This window comes from Cololabis saira, chromosome 12 (genome assembly GCF_033807715.1).
Source record: "Cololabis saira isolate AMF1-May2022 chromosome 12, fColSai1.1, whole genome shotgun sequence".
NCBI classification, from domain to species: Eukaryota; Metazoa; Chordata; class Actinopteri; order Beloniformes; family Belonidae; genus Cololabis; species Cololabis saira.
In genome coordinates, this window is record NC_084598.1 from 10,995,729 (window position 1) to 11,018,486 (window position 22,758).

Genomic DNA, 22,758 nt, shown 5'->3' on the forward strand with positions numbered 1-22,758 from the left:
AGGTCACTCTGTTTCAATGTTTCCTCAGTTTAAAAAAAATAAAATGGTTAATTATTTTTATTTTTACAAGATATGCAATTCATCTGAGTAAATATGTATACAACATATTCCTTGGATATAATCTCACACAACAAGGTCCATTGAAATGCATCTGAAATCATGTAAAAAACAAAAAAGAAAAGAAAAAAGTGCACAAGCAAAAATGCTGTATTTATGTAACAGAATATAAGATATAAAAAATATCACCTTCTCCTTACCAGGCCTTCAAAATAAATAGAACTAGATGACAAAAAAGAAATGCTAGAGTGTGTCATTACTGATTTCACAAAAACTAGTGCATGAGTAAAAAAGAGGAAAATAAGAAACAAGAAAATTATAAATCCTTAGATTTGCAAAACTGTGTTTAAGCAAACTGCAAGGATTTGGAACCATTTCCTTTTTACAGCAGAGACCAAAACAGAGATTTCTAGCAATAATGCACAGTGCCACATTTGTCATGCATAATGGTGGAAGGGTGAGTATTTGGGGTTGCTTTACAATCGCAGCACCTAGGCACTAAGTTGATCATACATTTCTGGGTTTACCAAAACATTTTGAAACCAATTATTCAGAGAAAACCAGCCCATCTATGATTGTAGAATGGTGCTCTTGGTTTTGATGCTCTGCTGCTGCATTTGTGCTGCTAATTGTGACACTTTTTAATGCTAAGCCGCCAAAAAGACTGTTTTTTGTCCTGCAGTAAAAATCCCAATATTAACCAATCAACATGGCAAATCTATGTAAAAATGCTGGTTATATAATCCAGAGAGTCTCTAACATCTGATAGCCCCCGACTGAATGGATTTACCCTTCACTAGAAAAAAATAAAATACAGACAAATTGGAATGTAAAACACACGCTTCGTACGGAAGCTTTTTATTTTTTATGCCATGAAATATAAATGTAGAGATTGAAACTTTGGCTTTCCAATGAGTGAGAAGTCTGGTAGGTGTGACTCCAACTCGACTTTAATTCACACCACACACCTGCCATCGGGAAAGGAAAATAGCTTTAAATACAGGGTAAGTAGAAAGTAAATGGCTTGTAATGTGCTACAGAGAAAAAGAACCTGTCACAGCTGACACTGACAGACCTCACATTCCCCCCTTCTGCACAGAGATTGCAGTAATATTTGCAAAAGGATTTAAGATAAAAGCTGTAGGTGAGAGGTTTCCTAGAGCCAATATATGTCTAAGTCGTGTCACACTCCAGCACCTAATCCATCTCCACAAAGGGACTGAGGCTATGTTGCGGATATTTGTCAAAGCATGTGTGTAACCAACAAGAAATTTTTATAAGATATGTTTACATCTATTTGGTTTTAATCTCATTGCATTACACTATTTTCTTTCTTTCCTCTTCCCTGGGGTGTGCTACACTCAGTAGTTGTGTTTGACTATCTTATTTGGGGTAAAGCCTACCACTGCTGATATATTCCACTGTCTGTCAGAGACCAGCTAATGTCATCTTATTTGGTGCAAGGCATGGCATGTCTGACTGCAAGTCTCTGTATCTCCAAAACAACAAAGCAGGATTTAACTTTTTTAATAAAAAACAGTAACAGTTTGGTGGATTAAACAAAAGAAAACAGTCTTATCACCGCTGTAGAAATATGCTTCAGTTTAATAGCTTTTTCCTCTATGTGACTACAGGACAGTAGTGCAGAATAAACTGATAGTTTACTGTTTCTTATATTGCTAAAACACTCACCGTCAACACACGAAGGCCTGTTTCTGGTGGTTCCTGCCACTTTCCCTGGCAGACAAGAACACTTGACCGTCTGTGACCGTTCCTCAATACGATTCTTATTACAGCATCTGTGAGCAGCAATTACCTCACAGGTGCCCCCCTCTAATAAAGAGAAAAGCAAATAAACAACATTGGACATTAACTCAGCATTTGATATCTGAAAACAACAGTGTTACTCAGGTTTTTGTGCCAGTATATTGAGGCTGGTGATGCTTTTACACGCATATTCTTGCTTTACTTCTGTCTGGTCATGTCCACTTTTCACATTTCTTAAGTTTGTGATTCTTCTGAGGAGAATTCTAGCTGTGAAATTTGACCAGATTGACCTTGGGTTGTGAATGAAGGAATTTAATTTGCAATGTGTATTTTTAAACAGCATTGCTGGAATTTCTAGAATGGAAACTTAAGCTTTAATGTAGTAAAAAGAAAAAAAGTTCAGCATAGTTCTTCATCTAATAAGATATTCTGATCATTTGGCACTTTGAACATACATTGCTGGGGATCTTAACATAACCATCATTATGCGTTTACAGCAAATTGGCCATATTCCTGGATTGTTTGTTTCATGCAACAACAAGAACTGTGAATCATCAAGCAAGTTTGCAGTAAAACAGAATAATTACTCTTGTACTTTTCACTCTTTGAACAAGTGAGGTGCCTTGCAGCATGCTGAACGCAAAATGATGACAGATGGATGTGCTTGAGAGCACAGAAAAAATACATCTATTGGCAGGAGGAAAGGTCTCCTTCAGGGTTATTACTAATATGAACACTGGATCCACCGTGCAATTATCCCCAAAGTACTGGTTGTGTCCTGAAGGATCAGAGGACTGAACCAAACAGACACAACCCACCTCCACCAGTGGCCTCTCCTTCCCACTGCTCTCAAACTCTCCAGATATGAGATTTTTTGAAGCCAAGGACCAAGCGACAATTACAGCCATCAGCATCACACAAGATCAAGGAGCTTTCAGAAAGCGGGAGCGAGGAGAAGCCAAGAGTATCTGGAAAACCGCACTGCTCTCAGAGGGATTTGAAGTTTGGTTTGACGTCGGGTTTATGAAATACATGACGGATAGATTTGTATATCACATTACTACATTTGAAAAGTTTAGTTTGAGAGGTCTTCTTGATGCAGAGCAATTCCTCATGAACAAAAGTGATCCCTGCACATATTATTGAGAAAACATTAGTTAGAGAGATGTAAATTTACTGAGTCACTGCAGCTGATATGTTGATTATCTGTAACAGCTGGTCAATTAGTTTACATTTGATGAAGAATCTTCTTTAGGGATGCTCAGGAAATATCTGAGCAAGAATAACACAGACGGTCCAGTCCCTAAGCCTTCAGCAGAGCCAGTCTTCCTTTTTTTCCCCTTAAATCTTAATACAGCTTCGGGAATATGTGAAGAAAACAACAACAAAAAGATTAATAAAATTAAAAATAAATGAATACACTAGAATTTACCAATACAGAAAGAAGCTGGGGTGTTGGGGTGAGTTACACATCTGTAACAGGAGGAACACAGTGATCATGAATAATGTCTAAATTGGAGATAATATTAGTTTAATCTGATTCACCATAACTATACATACACCCTTGTTCCACGACCAAAGTTGAAGATTCTTTTTTGTTTTTAATTCCTCTTTCAGAAATATGCTTAGTCAAAAACCTTTGGGGTTTTTGGGGGGGATTTTAGACACCAAAATAACAGTTTGAGCAGCCCGACATTACCTGGAATAGGACTTTTCTGGAATTGCTGTTCACCTGCATTTGAAAGAATCTGCAGCCTTATCTAAGAAAGAAATAGAACTGCACTTGTCACCATAGTGACCACGATGAAAAAATATATATGGAAAATGTGCATGGCTTCTAAACACCAGTGTTTAACCATAAAAGGACAACTCTGTCATCTCCTTGGTACAAACATGCAGTTTTCATGAATGCTCTGCCTTCACAACACGACATGGAGTTACTGTACCATGTCTCGCTCATTTCATACATTTCTGTGACACTCGTCTGTTTCATGTTACCATTTCTTTTGTTAAATCAGTCACAAACAACAACATTCACTTCTCCTTGACAACCTTGACTCAAAGAGTATGTTATATTTATTACTTTCTTCCATGCTTTCTTTATTATTCTCTGTCTTTTTAGATCAAAATGAGCTTGAAAATATTTAAAGTAGATACGTGCAACGGTTAGATTCTCAGATGGTCCTTGCTAAATGAATGTCAAACCCACTCTTGATTCCTATATTACTCATAACTGCAATTATAAATTAAAGGAAAAACTAAATATGAAAAGGAAAACAACAGCTGCTGGCCTCAAAAACTGTCTTTAGTCATTTTAAAGATATCAAAAATATTTCCAGACATCAAATAAATGATTAAGATTTGGCCTGTCATTACATTTTTGCTTCACAGAAAATGTTTTTTCATTAAAAATTGTTTACTTTATTAGTAAATATGTAGATTACAAACTCAATCAATCGACCAATAAAGTGGCCAATTACTTGTCAGAGAGTACCGTATTTATTTAACGGGGTTATAAGGTGCATGATAAAACATATAAAGTGAAACAAAACAGTCTGGGAACTTTATTCAACTCATAAACAATAACTCAAAATATCGTTCAGTTGTAACTAATACAGAAAAATACACTTGGTTTTTAAATCATTCGTCTTCAACAAATTCACGATTAAAAAGTGGAGGAGGTAAGTGTCGTACTACGTCCTGTTCTCTGATTGGTTCATGGATGTCAGCAATAGCAGAACCCTGAAGTTGGTGTGAGGTTGGATTAGAATTGGATTATGATATAGATTTTAAAATTGGGTTTATGCTAAAAACCTAATGTTGGCTTGACGTCTAATTATAGTAAGGTAACATTGACTAGATGTTGGATTATGGTTGGTTGCAACAAAACTACATAATTAGTTACAGTATCTAACGCTGTCTGACGTTGCAACCCGTATCCAACCAAGGACCGACTTTAATACAACGTCCCTCTGTTAGCTGAACGATCCGACAACCAATCAAGCGGATCGGCTTCGTCGCAACCAAAGTCGCACTAAAACATTTTAACAAATTTTTGAGTGCAGTTTAACACATACAATTGGTTTGAGGTCAGTAAATACAACAGAAATTCATTCATAAGGCAAACCTGATTACAGGGCACACTGACAATTTATTTAAAAAAAATTAAGCATTTTAAGTGCATCTTATAATGCGGAAAGGACATAGCTAGAAAAAACAAACAAAGAAAAATCAACAAAAAAACCCTTGATATTAAAAACTGCCATCTGGTAGGAGATGTGATGTTAAAATCTGATGATGAAACGCATAGTCTTGTTCCCCCTTTTTTCCATAACCACAATTTATCACGGAAGGTTCACACTGTGTCATATTCTAATGTTAAATGCAGATGGTGACTGGGTATTCATGCTGGGATTACGACAGTGAGGATAGGATTTTGTTTCCAAATGTGTAGATTATGGGGAAGATCACAGTAGAGATTGTGTTTAAAGTCAGATGAAGTCGCAGAGCAGCTTAAATTCAAAAAGGAAAGAGAGAGAGACAAAATGTGAGTCTTCATGTTAGCTCCAGAGGGGATTAATTAACACAGCCCCAAATGACCTGCTGGATAGAAGGGCTCGTCTCGCTCTAATTTTGCTTCGTTGCGTTAAAAGTGATATGATAAAGCTGATTGCAATTTACCCAGGATTCAGTGTTTTTTTTCTGTGTGTATGTTTGGTACATCTGCTCATACTGAAATAATGGACAGGGAGCCGTAAACAAACTATGATGTTAGCTTCTGATGAAGCTGTTAATTGGATAAGCAAATTTTGAGAATGGAAGTTAATTTTAAATGCAAAAGAGAAGGATGAGACTCTTTTTTTGCCCACACTTCTTTCCTTATCTGTGAAGTTTCTTGCTGTGTCTTCTGGCTCCATGTCACGGAAAACAGCCTTTGGGTTAACTGAAAAATTTCCTGAACTTGTCTGTCTTCCATAACGCTGCATGCTGCCTGACGCACTCAACAAAAGGGCAACGTTAATCGTGATGTACCAGTGTAGGCAGTGGGGCATCATTTAAAAACAACAGCCCACAGGGTTTTGTTCTTCTTAATGCATCTTCTTAATTGCACAAGACAGCCCCAGATTTCTTCTTTGATCTATTAAAAACACAGTACTCAACAAAATTAACTTGCATTGCTTGTTGCTAGCAAACAGTGAGAAGAAGGAGGATACTCTATATTTGGAAAGCATCACCTCTGAAGAATTTATTAAAATCAAATAAAAATGCAAATTAGCTTGGTATTTCCTGCCAGCAGGTGTGTCGTGTACTTTTACACAAAAGCTATGCAACACTGATTAGCGCTCTTGAAGTTCAGCCGTGGTTTCAGCCTGCAAGTGCAACACGCTTCATGCTTCGAGACCCCATCTTTGTGATCTAAATATTTCAGGGAGAGGGGGAGAATAACATAGCTGGATTTGAATGCTCTCTTCAGGTGAGAGATGGAGCCATGCATGGATATAATTGTTTTCTGTATTTCCATTACGCCCATTATCAAGAAGAATGAACAAAGTTAGTCTGCCAAATAACAAAAGTGTCTTCTCTGTGTGTGTGCGCGTGTGTGCGCATGTGTGTGTGTGTGAGCGCACATGTTGCCTCTCCAGCGATATTTTGATTGGCAGAGAACAAGGGTCATGCAGAAATTGGCATTCGTAAGGTCACAGGTCATCTCGAAGCAGAGGGTCACAACCGCAATCGCTGTGCTTTTGTTGCCATGCTCCTGTCTCTTCATTACTCTGAGCCGGAAGCCCAGGCTGTCAGGCAACAAGGTGACCACCCATACAATCTGCGCCCAACAGGGAACAGCTCATTTTTAGTTCTGACTGAGAAAAAGTCATGACTTTGTGCTATATGTAGTGGGTGTTCTGTCATATTTTCCAGGATGATTGGTGCCTTGTGTTGTTTGTTCTCTTACACTTATTTCTTTCTCCTTTTATTCGCCCAAAATCCTGACAATAATGAACATCTGCTGTGTTTAGGGATGGATCTGTCTTTCCAACTGATTTTGGCCTTTAATTTGATGGATACTATGTATACCATGTATAATGTATGAATTATACAGCAACACCACTTAATATTGAACCAAATACAGTATCATATCCTATACTTACAATACACATCACAAACAGAAAGGCAACAAATGTCCCAATATTAAACAAAAAAACCAGATGGGGCAGAGATCTACACCCATCAAAATTAGACTTAAATAGTTTTGGACAAAGACAAACTGCAAAGTGATGGAAAATATGAGCAGTGATGGGGATCAACAGCAAATTGTTTGTTGTGTGTCGTCTTCTGTCAAGGTGCTTTAGTCCTCGATAGGTTGAGTGGGAGGCCTTTTGCAAGTCTGTGCCCAGAGGCTAGTTGTTTCATAATCATTTCATGCCTGTATCTGGAAAATGAGTGAGCACATCATGAAGCTGCAGATGGAGCAGCAAGGTGACTAAACTGCCCTTAATATGAGAAGTTTCTTTCACCACACTAAAGAGACCAGCGTCGTACCTCTCGTGGCTTTTAATGCCCTCAGTGGACGACAGTCAAAATTAGTGTGCGAATGAAGATTTTAAATATTTGAAAGCTTCAAATTATGATGCATTGATTCATTTAATGTTTATCAAAGTGTAAGATATTGAAATCTTACTGCATGAAACATTAATTTAAATAAAAAGGTAGCTGTTTAGACATGATGTCTTTATGGGTCGAGGACTTTTTATCTTATTATTTTTATATTTACCCCTCCTTGAACCGCCACCTTACTGTGGTGGAGGGGTTTGTGTGCCCGAGTGATCCTAGGAGCTACATTATGTTGTCTGGGGCATTACGCCCCTGGTGGAAGGAATACTTCGAGGATCTCCTCAACCAGACTGACATACCTTCCACTGAGGAAGCAGAGAGATGGGAGGTGGTTCATAAGCTCCTCACTGGCACCGGGGGTGGATGAGATTCGCCCTGAGTACCTCAAGTCTCTGGATGTCGTAGGGCTGTCTTGGTTGACACGCCTCTGCGACATTGCATGGAGGAAGGGGATAGTGCCGCTGGAGTGGCAAACCGGGGTGGTGGTCCCTCTCTTTAAAAAGGGGGACCGGAGAGTGTGGTCCAACTATAGGCGGATCACACTTCTCAGCCTCTACGCCGGGGTACTGGAGAGGAGATTACGGCCGATAGTTGAACCTCGGATTCAGGAGGAACAATGCGGTTTTCGTCCCGGTCGTGGAACACTGGACCAGCCCTACACCCTCCGCAGGGTGCTCGAGGGTTCATGGGAATTTGCCCAACCAGTCTACATGTGTTTTGTGGATCTGGAGAAGGCATTTGACCGTGTCCCTCGTGCCATTCTGTGGGGGGTGCTGAGTGAGTCTGGGGTCCGGGGGCCCTCTACTAAGGGCTGTCTGGTCTCTGTATGATCAGAGCAGGAGTCTGGTTCACATTGCTGGCAGTAGATCAGACTTGTTCCCGGTGCATGTTGGACTCCGGCAGGGCTGCCCTTTGTCACCGGTCCTGTTCATAATTTTTATGGACAGGATTTCTAGGCGCAGCCAGGGGCCGGAGGGGATCCGGTTTGGGAACCTCAGGATTTTCGTCTCTGCTTTTTGCGGATGACGTTGTCCTGTTGGCTTCATCCGACCGGTTTGAGGCCGAGTGCGACGGGATGAGAATCAGCACCTCCAAGACCGAGGCCATGGTTCTCCCCCGGGAAAGGGTGGCGTTCCTTCTCCGAGTGGGTGGAGAAGTCCTGCCTCAGGTGGAGGAGTTCAAGTATCTCGGGGTCTTGTTCACAAGTGAGGGAACGATGGAGCGTGAGGTTGACAGACGGATCGGTGCAGCGTCCGCAGTTATGCGGTCGATGTACCGGACCGTCGTGGTGAAGAAGGAGCTGAGTCGAAAGGTAAAGCTCTCGATTTACCGCTCAATCTACGCACCTACCCTCACCTATGGTCATGAACTTTGGGTAGTGACCGAAAGGACAAGATCGCGGATACAAGCGACCGAGATGAGTTTCCTCCGCAGGGTGGCTGGACGCTCCCTTAGAGATAGGGTGAGGAGTTCGGTCACCCGGGAGGAGCTCGGAGTCGAGCCGCTGCTCCTTCACATTGAGAGGAGTCAGCTGAGGTGGCTTGGGCATCTGTACCGGATACTCCTGGACGCCTCCCTAGGGAGGTGTTCCAGGCATGTCCCTCCTCCCTAGGGAGGTGTTCCAGGCATGTCCCTCCGGGAGGAGACCCCGGGAAGACCCAGGACACACTGGAGAGACTATGTCTCCTGGCTGGCCTGGGAACGCCTCGGACTCCCCTCGGAAGAGCTGGAGGAAGAGCTGGAGGAAGTGTCTGGGGTGAAGGAAGTCTTGGCATCGCTGTTGAGGCTGCTGCCCCCGCGACCCGGGAACGGATAAGCGGCGGACGATGGATGGATGGATGGACGGATGGATGGATGGATGGATGGATGGATGGATGGATGGATGGATGGATGGATGGATGGATGGATGGATGGATGGATGGATGGATGGATGGATGGATGGATGGATGGATGGATGGATGGATGGATTTTTATATTTATTTAATATCAAACATGGTTTTCACGAGGCACATGAAGGAAAAGGCACTGGGAAAAAGGAGCTTTCACTGTTTATTAATTGTTTGTTTATATTTTTGTATTTATTTTCAAATGTGATAACAATCATGGGAATGGAAGTACTGGTGTTTTACAGGCTGTAAATAACGGTTAAGACTGGGTAGTGAAGAAGGGGTAGGAATTAAATAAGTTTATGCTTCTTCCTACACCTTTTCGAATATTGTGGATTAATATGTTGGTTCTCTTTTTTTTTTTTTTTTTAAACGTCTTGAATTATTTATGGTTTTTATCATGTATTCACACATATCCAAAATAAATCTTTAAATCTCAAATCTCAACTTTGCCACATGATTAAAAGCTCTCGGATAAGTACAAGCAGTACATATAATATTTAGTCTTATATTTATTCATTTATTAAGCCTGATTACTCTGGGATTTCTCAGAAGTGTTAGATATTAAAGTGCTAAAGAGATGGTTGTTCTGGACAGGAAAGCACCTCCTAGGGACTTTCTAATGTTTGAACTCTCACCATTGATGTGAATGCTGAAGTGGAGCTGGTGCCGGCTGGTTGCTCTTTCATACGATGTCAGTAAACCCTGAACTTCATTGCCTGTCTATTACTCTGTGTTTTGGTTTCACTCCTTCATAACAACCACCACTTTACCATTCTTTTTACCCTTTGATGTCCACGGTTGTTGCAGTGTGACCACAAAAAAAAAAGAGAGTACTTCATTCAGTGGTTATCCGACTGATAAAAGAGCAATGATGAAAATCTATGGTCTATTGCACTCATCTATAGTACAACAGTACTTTAACTATTGTACTACACTTATAGCAAGCAAGTATAGTACAATAGCACATTTAAAGTTGTAAGAACCCACAAGTCACATACATGAGCAGAAATATCTCACCCACATAAGAGAGATATTCATGACAACTGCCATCTCAAATAACAGGAAGAGGGACAGAAATGAATATAGATGGCATCATCGATTACACGTATCGATCTGATTCTTTATCGATTCCCTTATCGGTTCCAGATTGAGTTGCAGTGAGGATATAAATATATCTAGACAGGTTTTTAGCTTCAACACAACTGCATCACTGCCTCAAATTCTTAAAAGAACACTGCTGATTGGTTGGTAATATAACACCTCTGCAGGTTACTGCAGTATCTCCACTTCAGCTACTTCCACAGCGCAGCTACACAGTCTGTCACACCTCCATTGCATGTCAGACTTTCTTACCTTATGTCAAAGGGTGTGATTAAAAAGATTGTATTGATAGCAATGTCATTATCAATTTTGCACGTCAAAATAAATGTCTTATCTTCTGTTTTAAGACTCACTGTTGATTTCCTGCATGCACTTTCAGAATCTGCAGGCATTTTCAGCTGTGTGGTTCTCAGTGTTCATGGCTTCATGAAATTAGGAACAGATTTTAAGGCTGTGTTTTATTGTCACTTCTACTGATGTCTTGCGTCACATTGTTGATTCGCTACATACATTTTCAGCATGTACTAGCACTGATAGCGGAGCTAATGAGTTCAGATGAGTAGGCTTTGAGTTCTTCATGGAATTTGGAAGCAGGTATGAGGTGGAAGTGGTTTTAATTCCCACCATTAGACATGACAGACATGCTTTAATGTGTGATTGTGCACAGCTGCAGCACACGGTTGCATGATTTCACATGACCCTCTCACTTATAGGTAAGATAAGATGCGTTGCGCTTTATTAATCTCAGGATTGGGGAATTATTGGACAGCAGCGGCATGGCATACCAAAAACGGGACAAGCTCAAACATGAAACTTAAAAATATGAAATAGAAAGTAGATAGCAGCAACAGCCCAACGTCTGAAGCTTTTACAGTGCAAGAAATCACTGAAAGAAAATAAAAAAAGTAACTAATGGCTTCATTTCCATTTTCCAAAGCACCACTATTGTTTGGGTCGCAGGAAGATAAATTTAACCTCATAACAGAAAGAAAGGTTTTGTGAAACCTAAAACAATCTCTGACCATTTTCTCTTCTGCTCAGAGAGACTTATGTTCAGGTCAAGATTGCTATGTTGAAATATGTCAGAGAACTCAAGCATTATACCGTAATCTACAAGCATGGCAACATTCACCATCAGCTGTGTCTCGGCTGCCGGATGGGTATCAAGTGACGGACACAATGAGTGATGCTGGAAGCCAAGCAACCCTGCTTGGAAATCTGATGTGTTGTGGACAGCAGGCCTAGACGAAGGCAAATGCTGTCAAATCATGCATGACATGAACGCGTAGCACCACTTCTGAATTTCCGTGGCTCTGCTGTTCTGCCTGCTTAATGAATGTGAACAGGGTTCACGTGGGACCTGTAAATGGTTCTTCAGACGTGATGAAACAGCCATTGCACAGAGGAAAATGGTCAGTTCGTCTCAATAGAAATGTCACTATGCAATAAGTATGCAATGACTCGCTGTCTACTATAATGAGCCCAGACTGTGAGGCTGTCTCTGGAGACACTGATAGCAAGTATACTCTCTGAATGGCAACACTCTCCTGCCATCTGTTCGAGGAGCTCAACACGGTGTACACATGGAAAAAAAAAAACAAACACACATGAGCTTGAGCAATTTTCAGAGAGAGCCTAAAGAAATCTATCATTTAGTTAAAACCCCAATAATCCAAGTGAAATATTTGGAATTAAATGGATACAGTATATAACTGAGAGGACTTAGTGCAGTCACCGTTCCACTCCAAATGACAAGCCTCGGGGAGTCAGTTTAGCAGATAACCAGTTTCTCTCCATGTAACTTGGATTCCAGAGACGAGTGGCTGCTGACAACATGTGTACACGCTGTACCGAATGTGTGTATGTGTGTGTGTGTGTGTGTGTGTGTGTGTGTGTGTGTGTGTGTGTGTGTGTGTGTGTGCTCACCGACAAGTGCCACATGACAGCAAATCTCAATGAGCGTGTGACATCTGAACATCTCCAAACAAGCACAGAGCTGAGTCCATGTCACCAGCAAGCCCCTGCAGTTCCTGTGGCTAATTATTTTGTGCCTTTAAAGTCATTTACCAGACCCAGCGGGTCCCAAAGTCAAAACCACAGCAGTCTGAGTGTTAGAGCACACGTCCATCACCTTTTCATGGAAAATGCAACCAAGGTGACCTATTATAGTCTGCACTTTTTTTTTTTTGTGCATGCCCTCTGCAGACATTCAAGCCAGCAGGATACAGCATTTCTGTTTCTGACAGGAAATGGGAGCGGCAGATTAGTGAATGTCAAATTAATGCAGATGGAAGACAGTGAGAGGCACGAAACATGTGACTGCACTGTGTCAAGTTGAGTGACTATTTTTTCCCTGCCTTCTGCTAAAACATCTGAAGTCACCGCAGTACTGTTGTTATTCTCACACAAATGTTGATGTAAAAGTTAGTGACATATTGCTTGACAAACTGTAAGAAAAATTTGTTTGGAGGCAGGTGAAAACTCTGTTTGTGTGTCGGCGTAAATGATTTGAAAAGCACGTAAACCTGAGACTTTTAAGTATTTCGAGAACAACAGTAGCAGATTTTAAGGGTCTCAACACTAGAAGAATTCTTACTGATTTTACATTTATTTTTTTTTTAAAGAGTACAAGTTTACACTTGCCTGTGCATGTGCACACCAGAAAGAGAATTCAAAATAATTCACTGGCATAGAGAATTACCAAGTGCCTTTCTGAAAAAGCAGCACCCATGACATATAAAAGTGCAGAAATTCATGAAAAATGGCTGGTGGTTTTGACAGCACGTCATGCAAGGAGGCTGTAATATTGGCCCTGTCCACTGGGCCAAGGATGGGGGATGCTTTTTTGAAATGCAAAAAAACCACTACTCACAGAGCGGAGCTGGCGTTTGTTTTAAGATGCATGGAAACTGCATGCAGCCGAGGAATCAGTGAGCAGTCGGCGAAGGGAAGGGTTTCTCATTTGCATGGGAACCTCAAAGCACATCATCTCACACAACACACACAGCGCTGGCCCTGGACACTGCAAAACAGTTTCCGATCAAGGGCATATAATGCTATTTGGACTCAGCAACTAGAAAAAGGCCTAAAGTTGTTTAGTTGGTGCAATATGTGGCTTGTTGAGCATGACAGTGGAGCACAGCAGTCCTGCTGCTCTCGTGTCTATTAAGCATACTGTCATTGTTCTCTTGCATGTGAACATTTACAATGGACCTTTTTGAAAAATGGTAAAAAAAGGTAAAAAAGTAAAAAAGTAGAGAAATAGAATAGTAAACTAAAAATATGTCTCTTGTGAGTGCCATGTCATTCATCTTTAAATGTCAAGCTGCTCCTGTCTTTTCATCCAGCCCTTTTCCCTAGCTGGCAAATGTCCAGAATTGGTCTTTCGCATTTTCAAGATCACCTGCTCTGATAAAAGTGATACATTCAGATGGAAAGAGAAGAAGCAGGCTGAAAGCAAGTCGCAGAGCCTTTACCGAGCGGCTGCTCGCCTCTGATGTGACTACCGAACCTCGCGCTGCCAACCAGACGGTCTACGCAGAGTGCAAATGCTGCTTCAACATCTAAAGTGTGTAATATGCATAATGCAAAGGCTTAATGACCTTTCAAGATTCATGACATGTACTCTAAAGAGACAGTGGCAATTATGCAAGACTGCTGATAAGGAGGGAAAAAAGATGGCAGATATCTTATTCAGCATGACACCACGGAGAAAGACTATCACATGGTCAACATTTGATCACACCAACTGAAAAGTAGGAAGCTATACAACCTGCATTGATGTAAACAAACTGACTATTTCAGCACATATGCCATGCGTTTTAACTTTGGAAGAGTAAATATGCTCTCTTGGCTGTATTTGTGATTTTGTTCCTTATTTTCATATATGCACAATTGGGTCTCTGTGGGAAAGGTAATTAGATCTGTAGTGTAAATAAGCAAGGAGACTAATGGCATTCCACAGATTAAAAAATAAAAAGAAAAAAAGGAAACTAAAGTCTGCCATAGAGCCTGATAAACCCAATATTAATTACTCTCCTTATTTCTCATACTATCCTCCCCCTTGGAACCAATTAGTAAGTTGAGATGCTTCTTTTCAGTTTAATGAGGTCTAAGTAATGATAATGAATTTCATATTCCTGCCAAGCATTTAAAACAGGCTTTTCGCAAAGGCAATGGCATATGAAAAGGTCTTTCAAGCATAGAGTAATTCCCTTTCTTTCACTAAGCGAATGCAAAGTGAGGAAACGGGGTCCCATTTTCACCTGAGCAAATGCAGCTGAATCGATCGTAGTAATTCTTCTTAATGCAGTTGGAATCTGGGGAGGATATGGGGGGTTCGTCGCATAAAATGAATAAGTGCATTTCCGTAAACAATGTGTCTAACAACTGGGTCAGTTGCATTTTAATTCCACCACAAGAAGTTTACTGTGTGGGGACAAATGCATTTGAGGGCTGCAAGATTTGGGTGGGCTTAGATGCCACACAAATTCCTTCATAGAGACAAAGAGAAATCTTCGATTTTAATCTTTACATCTTTATAATTTCACACCATTGAACACCATGCACAATTACCAGTAAAGCTGGGCACCAAGGTGACCTTTTACCTTGGATTGTGGCACGTTTCCTGGAACAATCCTCATTATGCACAAGACTACAAAGTCTTAACTTTCCAATATAATATTTACAAACTAAGGAGGCATAAAGCTATAATTAATTCAGCATCAGTTTTTGTTCCAAGGGAAAACTGTTGAATTAAAGAACAAGAGTGCCCTCACGTGAACTCACACAAGGTTGTGCAGCCACAAACAAGAGGAATAACTGTGAGGTGCATTGGCGATGGGATCCCTTCCTGTCTTTTGACTCCCTGGCATAAGAACAAAAGATAGAACGGCTGGCACAATGTTACCTGGTAACTCAGTGCAAGTGTCCAAGGTTTTTTTTATTAATAAATGCACAGTCCAGCTATTTGGAAGTAAAATGCTTCAGATCGGTGCTCCTAGCTTCCCTGTCAATGTGTAATGGAACAGAGAAGCTACTGCAGCGAGAAGGCCCTTAGAGCGAAACAAGGATGTGAAACAAGAAGACAAAGTCAATGAAAACCACTCACAAAAGAAGAGGAGAATGACAACTGAGACAACGATACCTGAGAAAAGTCTAAAGCAAAATGCAAAGCAACTACTTAGCAGCCTCAGACTACAAATAAACGGAAAAAAAAAATTATGGAAATATATCAATTATGTGTTCATTTCTTACAAATGTTCATTTGTCCAGAGGTCTGCTAACGTCCTCCTGCTACTGCTCTAATGCAGATGTGCTATTCACATTTATTAAAGTTTAATTGTAATTACACAAAACATCAGCATTATGAATTAATTAACATGAAACATTCATGTTTTTTTTTTGTTTTAATCTCCATAAACTCAGCTGAGAGGCCACTGATTAATTTTAAATAACAGATTGTTGATGCTACAGAAGAGCTCGCTGAGTAACTTTCCAGCACATTCCTTTCTGTGAAAGGTTTCATTCGGTTTGCCGCTCGCTCACGACACAGAGAATGGTGTCTACAATGGCTGAGCTTTGTTTTGGACTATTTTTGGATTAAGGCAAAGCAAAAACACTTTCATCGGTATCCAGAGTTTCAGAGTCAACTATCCCTGAGCTATGTCAGCTGTCACAGCAACTTATTTAGAAAACTGTTGTTGACTGCCAGCAAAGCCATCATCCAACACAGCTGATGACCCCAAGAGGATGAACGCCTTCTTACACCCAACAGAGACAAAGCTGTTTCAAACACCCGGCTAATAGATGTTATTCGGAGGCAAAATATGTTCCACCGGCCTCCACAGTTATTAAGTAGTAGGAGTTCGTGCATATGCAGGGTTAATGATGTCTAAGAAAAGCAGTTAGCCAGAGGCTGCAGTTCATCGGGACAACGCTCTAGTGTACTAATTCTGGGAGCTCGTGCTGAATAATGTCAAGGAACTGTTTGGCTGAGCGCACGGACTGTTTTCTTGCAGGTTTCATCATTCAAATTGTTGTTTTACCCATAAACTCTTTGCCTTTTAGGTATGCGGTTGAATCATGGGTGAACTGTGCTTTGCAGCAGAAAAGGTAATGAAAAGATTTGATTCGATAAACAGAGGCTCAAAAATATGCTTGCACATCTTGGCCCGAAACTCAGACCGCTTCCCATTTACCCAATTGTGCATTCGACAGGGAACAGCGAACCTGGAATATCCCATATGAGACCAGGAACGATCCAAGAAAAATCCAGCAGTGAGGTATCCTTTTCATTAACTCAGGAACAGTGAGTGAAGGGACACAAGATAACAAGTGAAGGAACATAACGCCATCATCTGCAAAAATACTGAATCTGACACACACCTTTGTAATAAAGCTGCTGAAGTGAAAGGATGTTGCAGTTCAGTGGACTGATACCCTGACACTACACCATCAAAGTATGTATCTGTGTGTGCGCGCGCGTGCGTGTGTGTGTGTGTCCTGCTATCTGGGTGTGGAGTGTGTGGAGGAACGAGACTGGCGGCCCTGCTGTGTGACAGCTGTGGGAGACAGAGGGTGCTGCAGCAGCGGCACCTGGGTGGAGAGGGGAGTGTCAGGTATGTGACTTCCTCCTGGGGAGCAGTTGTTAAATGTGAAAATTATAATCCCACATTTGGACTTTTAAAGACTTCCTATCACCGCCCAGGAGAAAGGTTCTCCCACTTAAAAACACTGGCTTGAGTGGCGCTGGAAAGTCCAGGCTCCAGCGCGACAGCAGGGAAGGGCTTCAAAACAATATAAAATCTTAAGAGGCCATGGATCTGGGACAAAGAAAAAGCAACACTATCCCTTGAACCACGTTTTTTTCCTTATCACTAGATTTTATGAGAAATTTTGAAGGAATTATTTTGTGATTTGTTGTAGTTTTATTTTACTTCCTTAAAACGTTTAAACTCTGCGGTTTCTTTCCCCGATAAACACTTTACAAATCTTTCTTGAGTTTTTCCTCATATTTTAAAACCTTTGTTTATTGTTGTCTTCAGTATTATGATTATTAATATTAGTTTATATCTTTCTTTACTTCTTAAGCCCATTGGTTGCTTGGCTCCCTTTGCATCTAATGATTCTGCTTGTTTACATCCACCAGGCTCATGTAGCACCTGTGCTGGTCACATAATCGTCTACCTGCGCATAAAAGTTGCTTCGCTCGGAGGAAATCCTTTCTGTTAATTGCTATCTGCCTTGAGTAAAGGCCTGCTAGGCTGAAACATGTTGGCATTTTTTAACATTTTGTAAATCCATGACCTAATAAAGCCTTTTTACATATTTCTCAACCTTCTCGAGAGCCTCGGTTTTTCTTTATTTTTCTATCCTTATATGTGTTTGACCATGTAGAAAGCAAGCGGGAGAGATACTTCATTTTAGTCTTGGCTAAAGCTAAGTTAGTTTCAGTTTATTTAAATGGTTTGTTGTTTAGGGATAATAACCGCTTCTTTTTAAAGCCTCCCTTCGGAAAAGATCGACTGCTTTGGGTGGTGTCGAGAGAAAAAGCGAGGGAACGATCAGTTCATATTTTCGTCTGTTTCATATTTTCTCTCACCGTCTCAATAGTTACATATCAATATTCAACGTAAAAAGAACTCTTTCAGAAAATTAAATACTCTGTCTACATAGTATTAAATAAAAGTAAATTACAATTATGAATAATAGAAGATGGTGTTTTTGGACAGAAATGGAGAGGGTCTACTAATAACTTGTGATTTAAGTATGTCAGACGAGTACAGGGATGGAAATTTCTTATATCTGGCAGAAATATTCACTTTGACTCAAGGATGATTTAAATTTGGTGCACATACATATTTATTTATGAGGTGACGAATGTATTTCTTCTCTCTCTCTCTCTCTTTTTAAACTTTTGTGTTACCTTCTGGATGCATGTGTTAATTAATACAAGACTTCACACGAAAGTCTGACATCATGAAGTTAATTAGAGCTTGTTTTATGATTCCAACTTCGACTGAGGGACAGATTATAGTGTGCTGATTATGCTGTAGTGTGAAGACCACCTCCTTAACGAATATTGAGACGTGTGCTTACAGTGTCTTCATAAACAGAGCCATGGTAAAGGTCTTACACACTCTCCCCTCTTATGTCTTTCTTCTTTTTGCAGCAATTTCAAAAAAACAAAATGTTTTTCAAGCGCTCTGTATTCACATCCACCGGCTTCTGAAGCGCATGAAGAGGAAACTGAACATCGTGGAATAAAAATCCTGCTGCCAACTAGCAATTTAGCTGCCTAATTTCAGACAAGAACAGATAGACCACCTCACAGAAATAAAAGCTCATAGGTCAGTCATACAAGCGAACATCTAAGGATATGAGGCAGGAATTAAGTTTTGAATAGGAATTCTAAACTCAGTAGTGTCTAATAGGAGGTCTAACTTTGATTAAAGATCCAGTTGTTTTTAAAAATATTTTTGATGCAAATTAAGGTGTAGTTTTGGTCTAGCTCCCCATTCTGCTGTTGCGTCTGACTACATCATGCAGTGTTTTTGTTGGTAAGTTGGACCATGGAGATAGCTGTCACTATGCATCACTTTAATCACGACTGAAAATGAAGCTCAAGGTTTTTAAAGCTATTACATTAAATCTAAATGTTTAAACATTGGAGCCAGTGAGAAGGAGATGGGTATGCAAGCTGACATTTATCCATGGAAGAGGTCCAGGGGTTTAGAGAGGGCGTGTTGCACCACCAGGTGCTGCATGCTTGGTCACAGCATTGAAATTCCTATCACTCCCGAGTCACACGGCTGTATGGAGGCTGGAGCCGTCTGGAGACCCCTTTTGCATAACCACGGCCCACCTTCATCAGATGATCAATAGATAACAATACCTATTGCACATATGCAGAGCAATATTGGAACTTTAGAAAAATCAATTTTTCTCCTTCGGTAAGTAAACACGTCTAGCTACAGGTCCAGATCAGAACCAGTTCCAAGTTTTATGAAGCATTAACGCTGCACGCCACTAAACTTTTAGTGTCAGTTATTGATTCCAGCTGGTGCTTAAATTGCATGTGACAAACCAACAACGATACACGAGACATAATTTATTCTTACATGCAATGATGGAGCACCAGACTTGTATTTTAAGTAGAGGTACTGCTGAAAGTCTGCAAGTATTGCATTATTGACAACAAGCTGTCTTCTTTATCAGCTTGGAATTGATAAGGGAATCGAAAAAAAAAAAAGAAATGGATCAATAAGCAAAAATTACATTGGTAATACTAATCTTATCAGTTGCCATACCTACAAGCCACTCCATCATGGTTGCTTCATAAAAATGTTGAAAGTCAAACTTTGACTGACACTTCATGCAGGACCAGTGTACACTGGGAAACATCACCTGGATGGATGGATGGATGGATGGATGGATGGATGCATGGATGGATGGATGGATGGATGGATGGATGGATGGATTAGTTTTTGTGTATGTTTTTTTAACAAGTGGACATGCTTCCTCTACATCCCAGCTTCATACATTACAGATATACTGTAATACCCATTTGAATAAGAGATGTATTTACTATTGGATTCAGTAAAATAGTAGAAATCAGGCTTGAAAAGCTTCTTTATGTAAAAGGCTACAGATCTGAAAAAGTCTTATTGTACCGTAAAGCACTTTGTGACTGCTGTCTGTGAAAGGTGCTCTGGAAATAAATGTCTGAACTTACTTCGATATAATTTCATACTCATGAAAATTTTAATTTTAGATCAGTTATATGAAAGACAATTAGTTACTGCACTGAGCGACTTCACATGCAATCAGGAAAAACAGTCCACAAATTCGACTGGATGGAGATTGGGGAAGACGGTATTTTTAAATTCAGTGGAGATGCTGCTCGAAATTAGGAGTTGGTCTTCTGCCAACATAAGAAATCTGGGTTGTGTAACATGCATATAGTTGTACTGGTGTGCACATATAAAGTCTTGCAAAGCGGTGCTTTGAAGTGGAGAAATGTGGAGGAAAAACAGATAAAGTTGGATTTATGGGTATTCTGCCAGTTGTTTCTCTGCTCCGTATGGGTACACTGTCGAGTCTTTTCCCTACTGTGTACAACTGCTGCTGTGCTGCACTGTATGTACATACAAGGCTATGAGAGAAGCCAAACACAAAGAGAGCGACCGCAGACTTCTGCTGGTTGTTCCTGCAATATTCCACTACATCTGGCTCTAACACTCTGCATGATTTTGTGCTTGCGAAGTGTTGGAGAAAATACATTATTTTTAATTTCTTAGCGTGCGAGTCCAGCTTCATCTTTCATTTCCTCTTGAATATCCAGATGGTCAGAGGACAAGTCAATGTGCACAAAAACTGCAATCTCACGAGATGGAAAAGTCATGTAACTGCCACCAAATAGTTATTTTGGTTTGGTACTGAGACAGGCTTGTCAAATGACACTGCAAGTTAAAATGAAGTCCTAACAGTGAACTAACAGTGATACGCTGACAATACAGATAAGAAACCTCTCTGCAAAACTGGAGACTTCCATGATGACCTCAGGATGTCTCTGATTTGAATTTGGAATTTGAATTTCCCTCATGGTTAATGACAGACACTAATTAGGAAACGTAGCAGATGCACATATTTTTTGAAGGAGAGGAAGGTTTATCGACAGTGGTGGGTTGTACAGAGTCAGTTTAATTTGCAGCTCAATATGTTACAGGACCCATCGTTTGAATGGTCAGACTTAATAAAATGAAATCTTGTACTGTGACCTACAATACGGCAGTTTTCTTCAAGCTGCTGAAACAATGAGCTGTGTGTGCCGTTAACACCTCTGTTATTAAAAATGCTGGGATTCTGGCTGAAGTGAGAAACAGCTGGTGAAGTCTAAGAGAGAGAAAACTGGCTAATTAATTACGCTGTGGGCCACAAAAATTCATTTCGCACATAAGCGTTGTGACCACAACCCATAGCCCCAGCACAGAATTGGCTGAAAGACTTCAATTAAACATGCTGTTTAAACAAATATTCACAAGCTTAGAGGGGATCTCGCTTATGAATAATTCATCGCCTGAAAGAGGGAATAATTGGGAAATACAAATATATGTAAACCTATTTGTAGCGCTGAACACACAGGAATAAATAAGCCGCCGATAATCTTTCGATACATTAACTTGAAAATAAACTTTTCATCCGGGGCAAAAGGGAACATACATAAATGCTACTCAAATGAGATATAAGACTGTTGAACAAACTTTGCCCTTCAAAGTGGAACATTTTTTTTTAAGCCTCTGCAAGTCGCTTCTGGTGTTTTGCAGAGTGGCTAAAGGTCCTTCAGCACCACAGAAACATGTGTTACAACATCAGGGGAAAGTGGGTATGAGCTCCAGCTGTGGAGAGGCCTTGGGCTGCGGCTGAACGCCACTTCCCATTGACGTTGCAGCAGAGGAGCGATGACAGTGGTGAGAGCGTGGTTGAGAGGAGGTCCAGGGGAGGGGTGGAGGAAGATGTATGTCAAAATACTATGCCTCCAGGATGCATTATATAAGGCTATTAAATTGCCTGTGTCTAAAACAGCACATGGAGAATACGAGATTCGTTTGTGACACACGAAAATCTATTTTCCATGTTTGTCTCATTGTGAGCTCTACCTGTCAGTTGTTCTTTTTGTTGGAGCACTTTAGAAAAAAAACTCTTCAGCTCTCACTTAAGCTCCAGGAAGGGGCATATGAGGGATTTGTATTGCACTTTTACGCAGGGAAAAATGATAAATATTTTATTAGTGAAATTATATTTAGGTTTCTTAATGCCAAAATGTTATCTGTGTCAAAGAGGCATCTTTTGAGGTTGCAGTATATAATTTTTAAAGTTGTAACGCAGCAGCAAACTGCCTTATATGTGATGTTATAGCAGTGCATTAATATTCTTACCCCTTCCCCTCTTGTGCTTCCTATTTCCGTCTCATAAGCTTTTCTGGCAGTGTGTGTCTGAAAACTCATGCGTGTCACTTTTTAAAAGAGCAAAGTTCTAGCTTTTCTGCCTCCAAATAGCACAATCTGTTCTGTTGAAAAATCTTTTACATAAAGAAGGATTCTGTTTGAGTCCAAATTGTCATCTTTGGTTCAAAAAAGAGATTTTTATGAGTTTCTTTGAAAGGATATCCCGTCACATTCAGACCACAGCAAGCACCTTGGCTGTGTTTCTTATGGTCTGGGGAGCAAGTTTTAAAATGCCCACTTTCTGAGGACCTGAAGGGGTGTAGGAGGACGGATGGGATGAGTATCGTCATGGAAATCAGAGCTGAGAGCGGAGGAAGACATTG

At 40.4% G+C, this 22,758-nt stretch overlaps 1 protein-coding gene across 3 annotated transcripts in view; it reads right to left on the bottom strand.

Annotated features, from left to right (window-relative positions):
• Window positions 1-22,758, bottom strand: part of LOC133456283 (chemokine-like protein TAFA-1) — a 33,994-nt gene that overhangs the window by 7,012 nt on the left and 4,224 nt on the right. For all 3 annotated transcript variants that reach the window (XR_009783787.1, XR_009783788.1, XM_061734748.1), the window contains exon 3: window positions 1,750-1,890. Coding sequence is in view for 1 of the 3 variants with exons in the window: in XM_061734748.1 (XP_061590732.1) it covers window positions 1,750-1,890 (141 nt within the window). In the remaining 2 variants the exon portion in view is untranslated. The remainder of the gene's footprint in view (window positions 1-1,749; window positions 1,891-22,758) is intronic.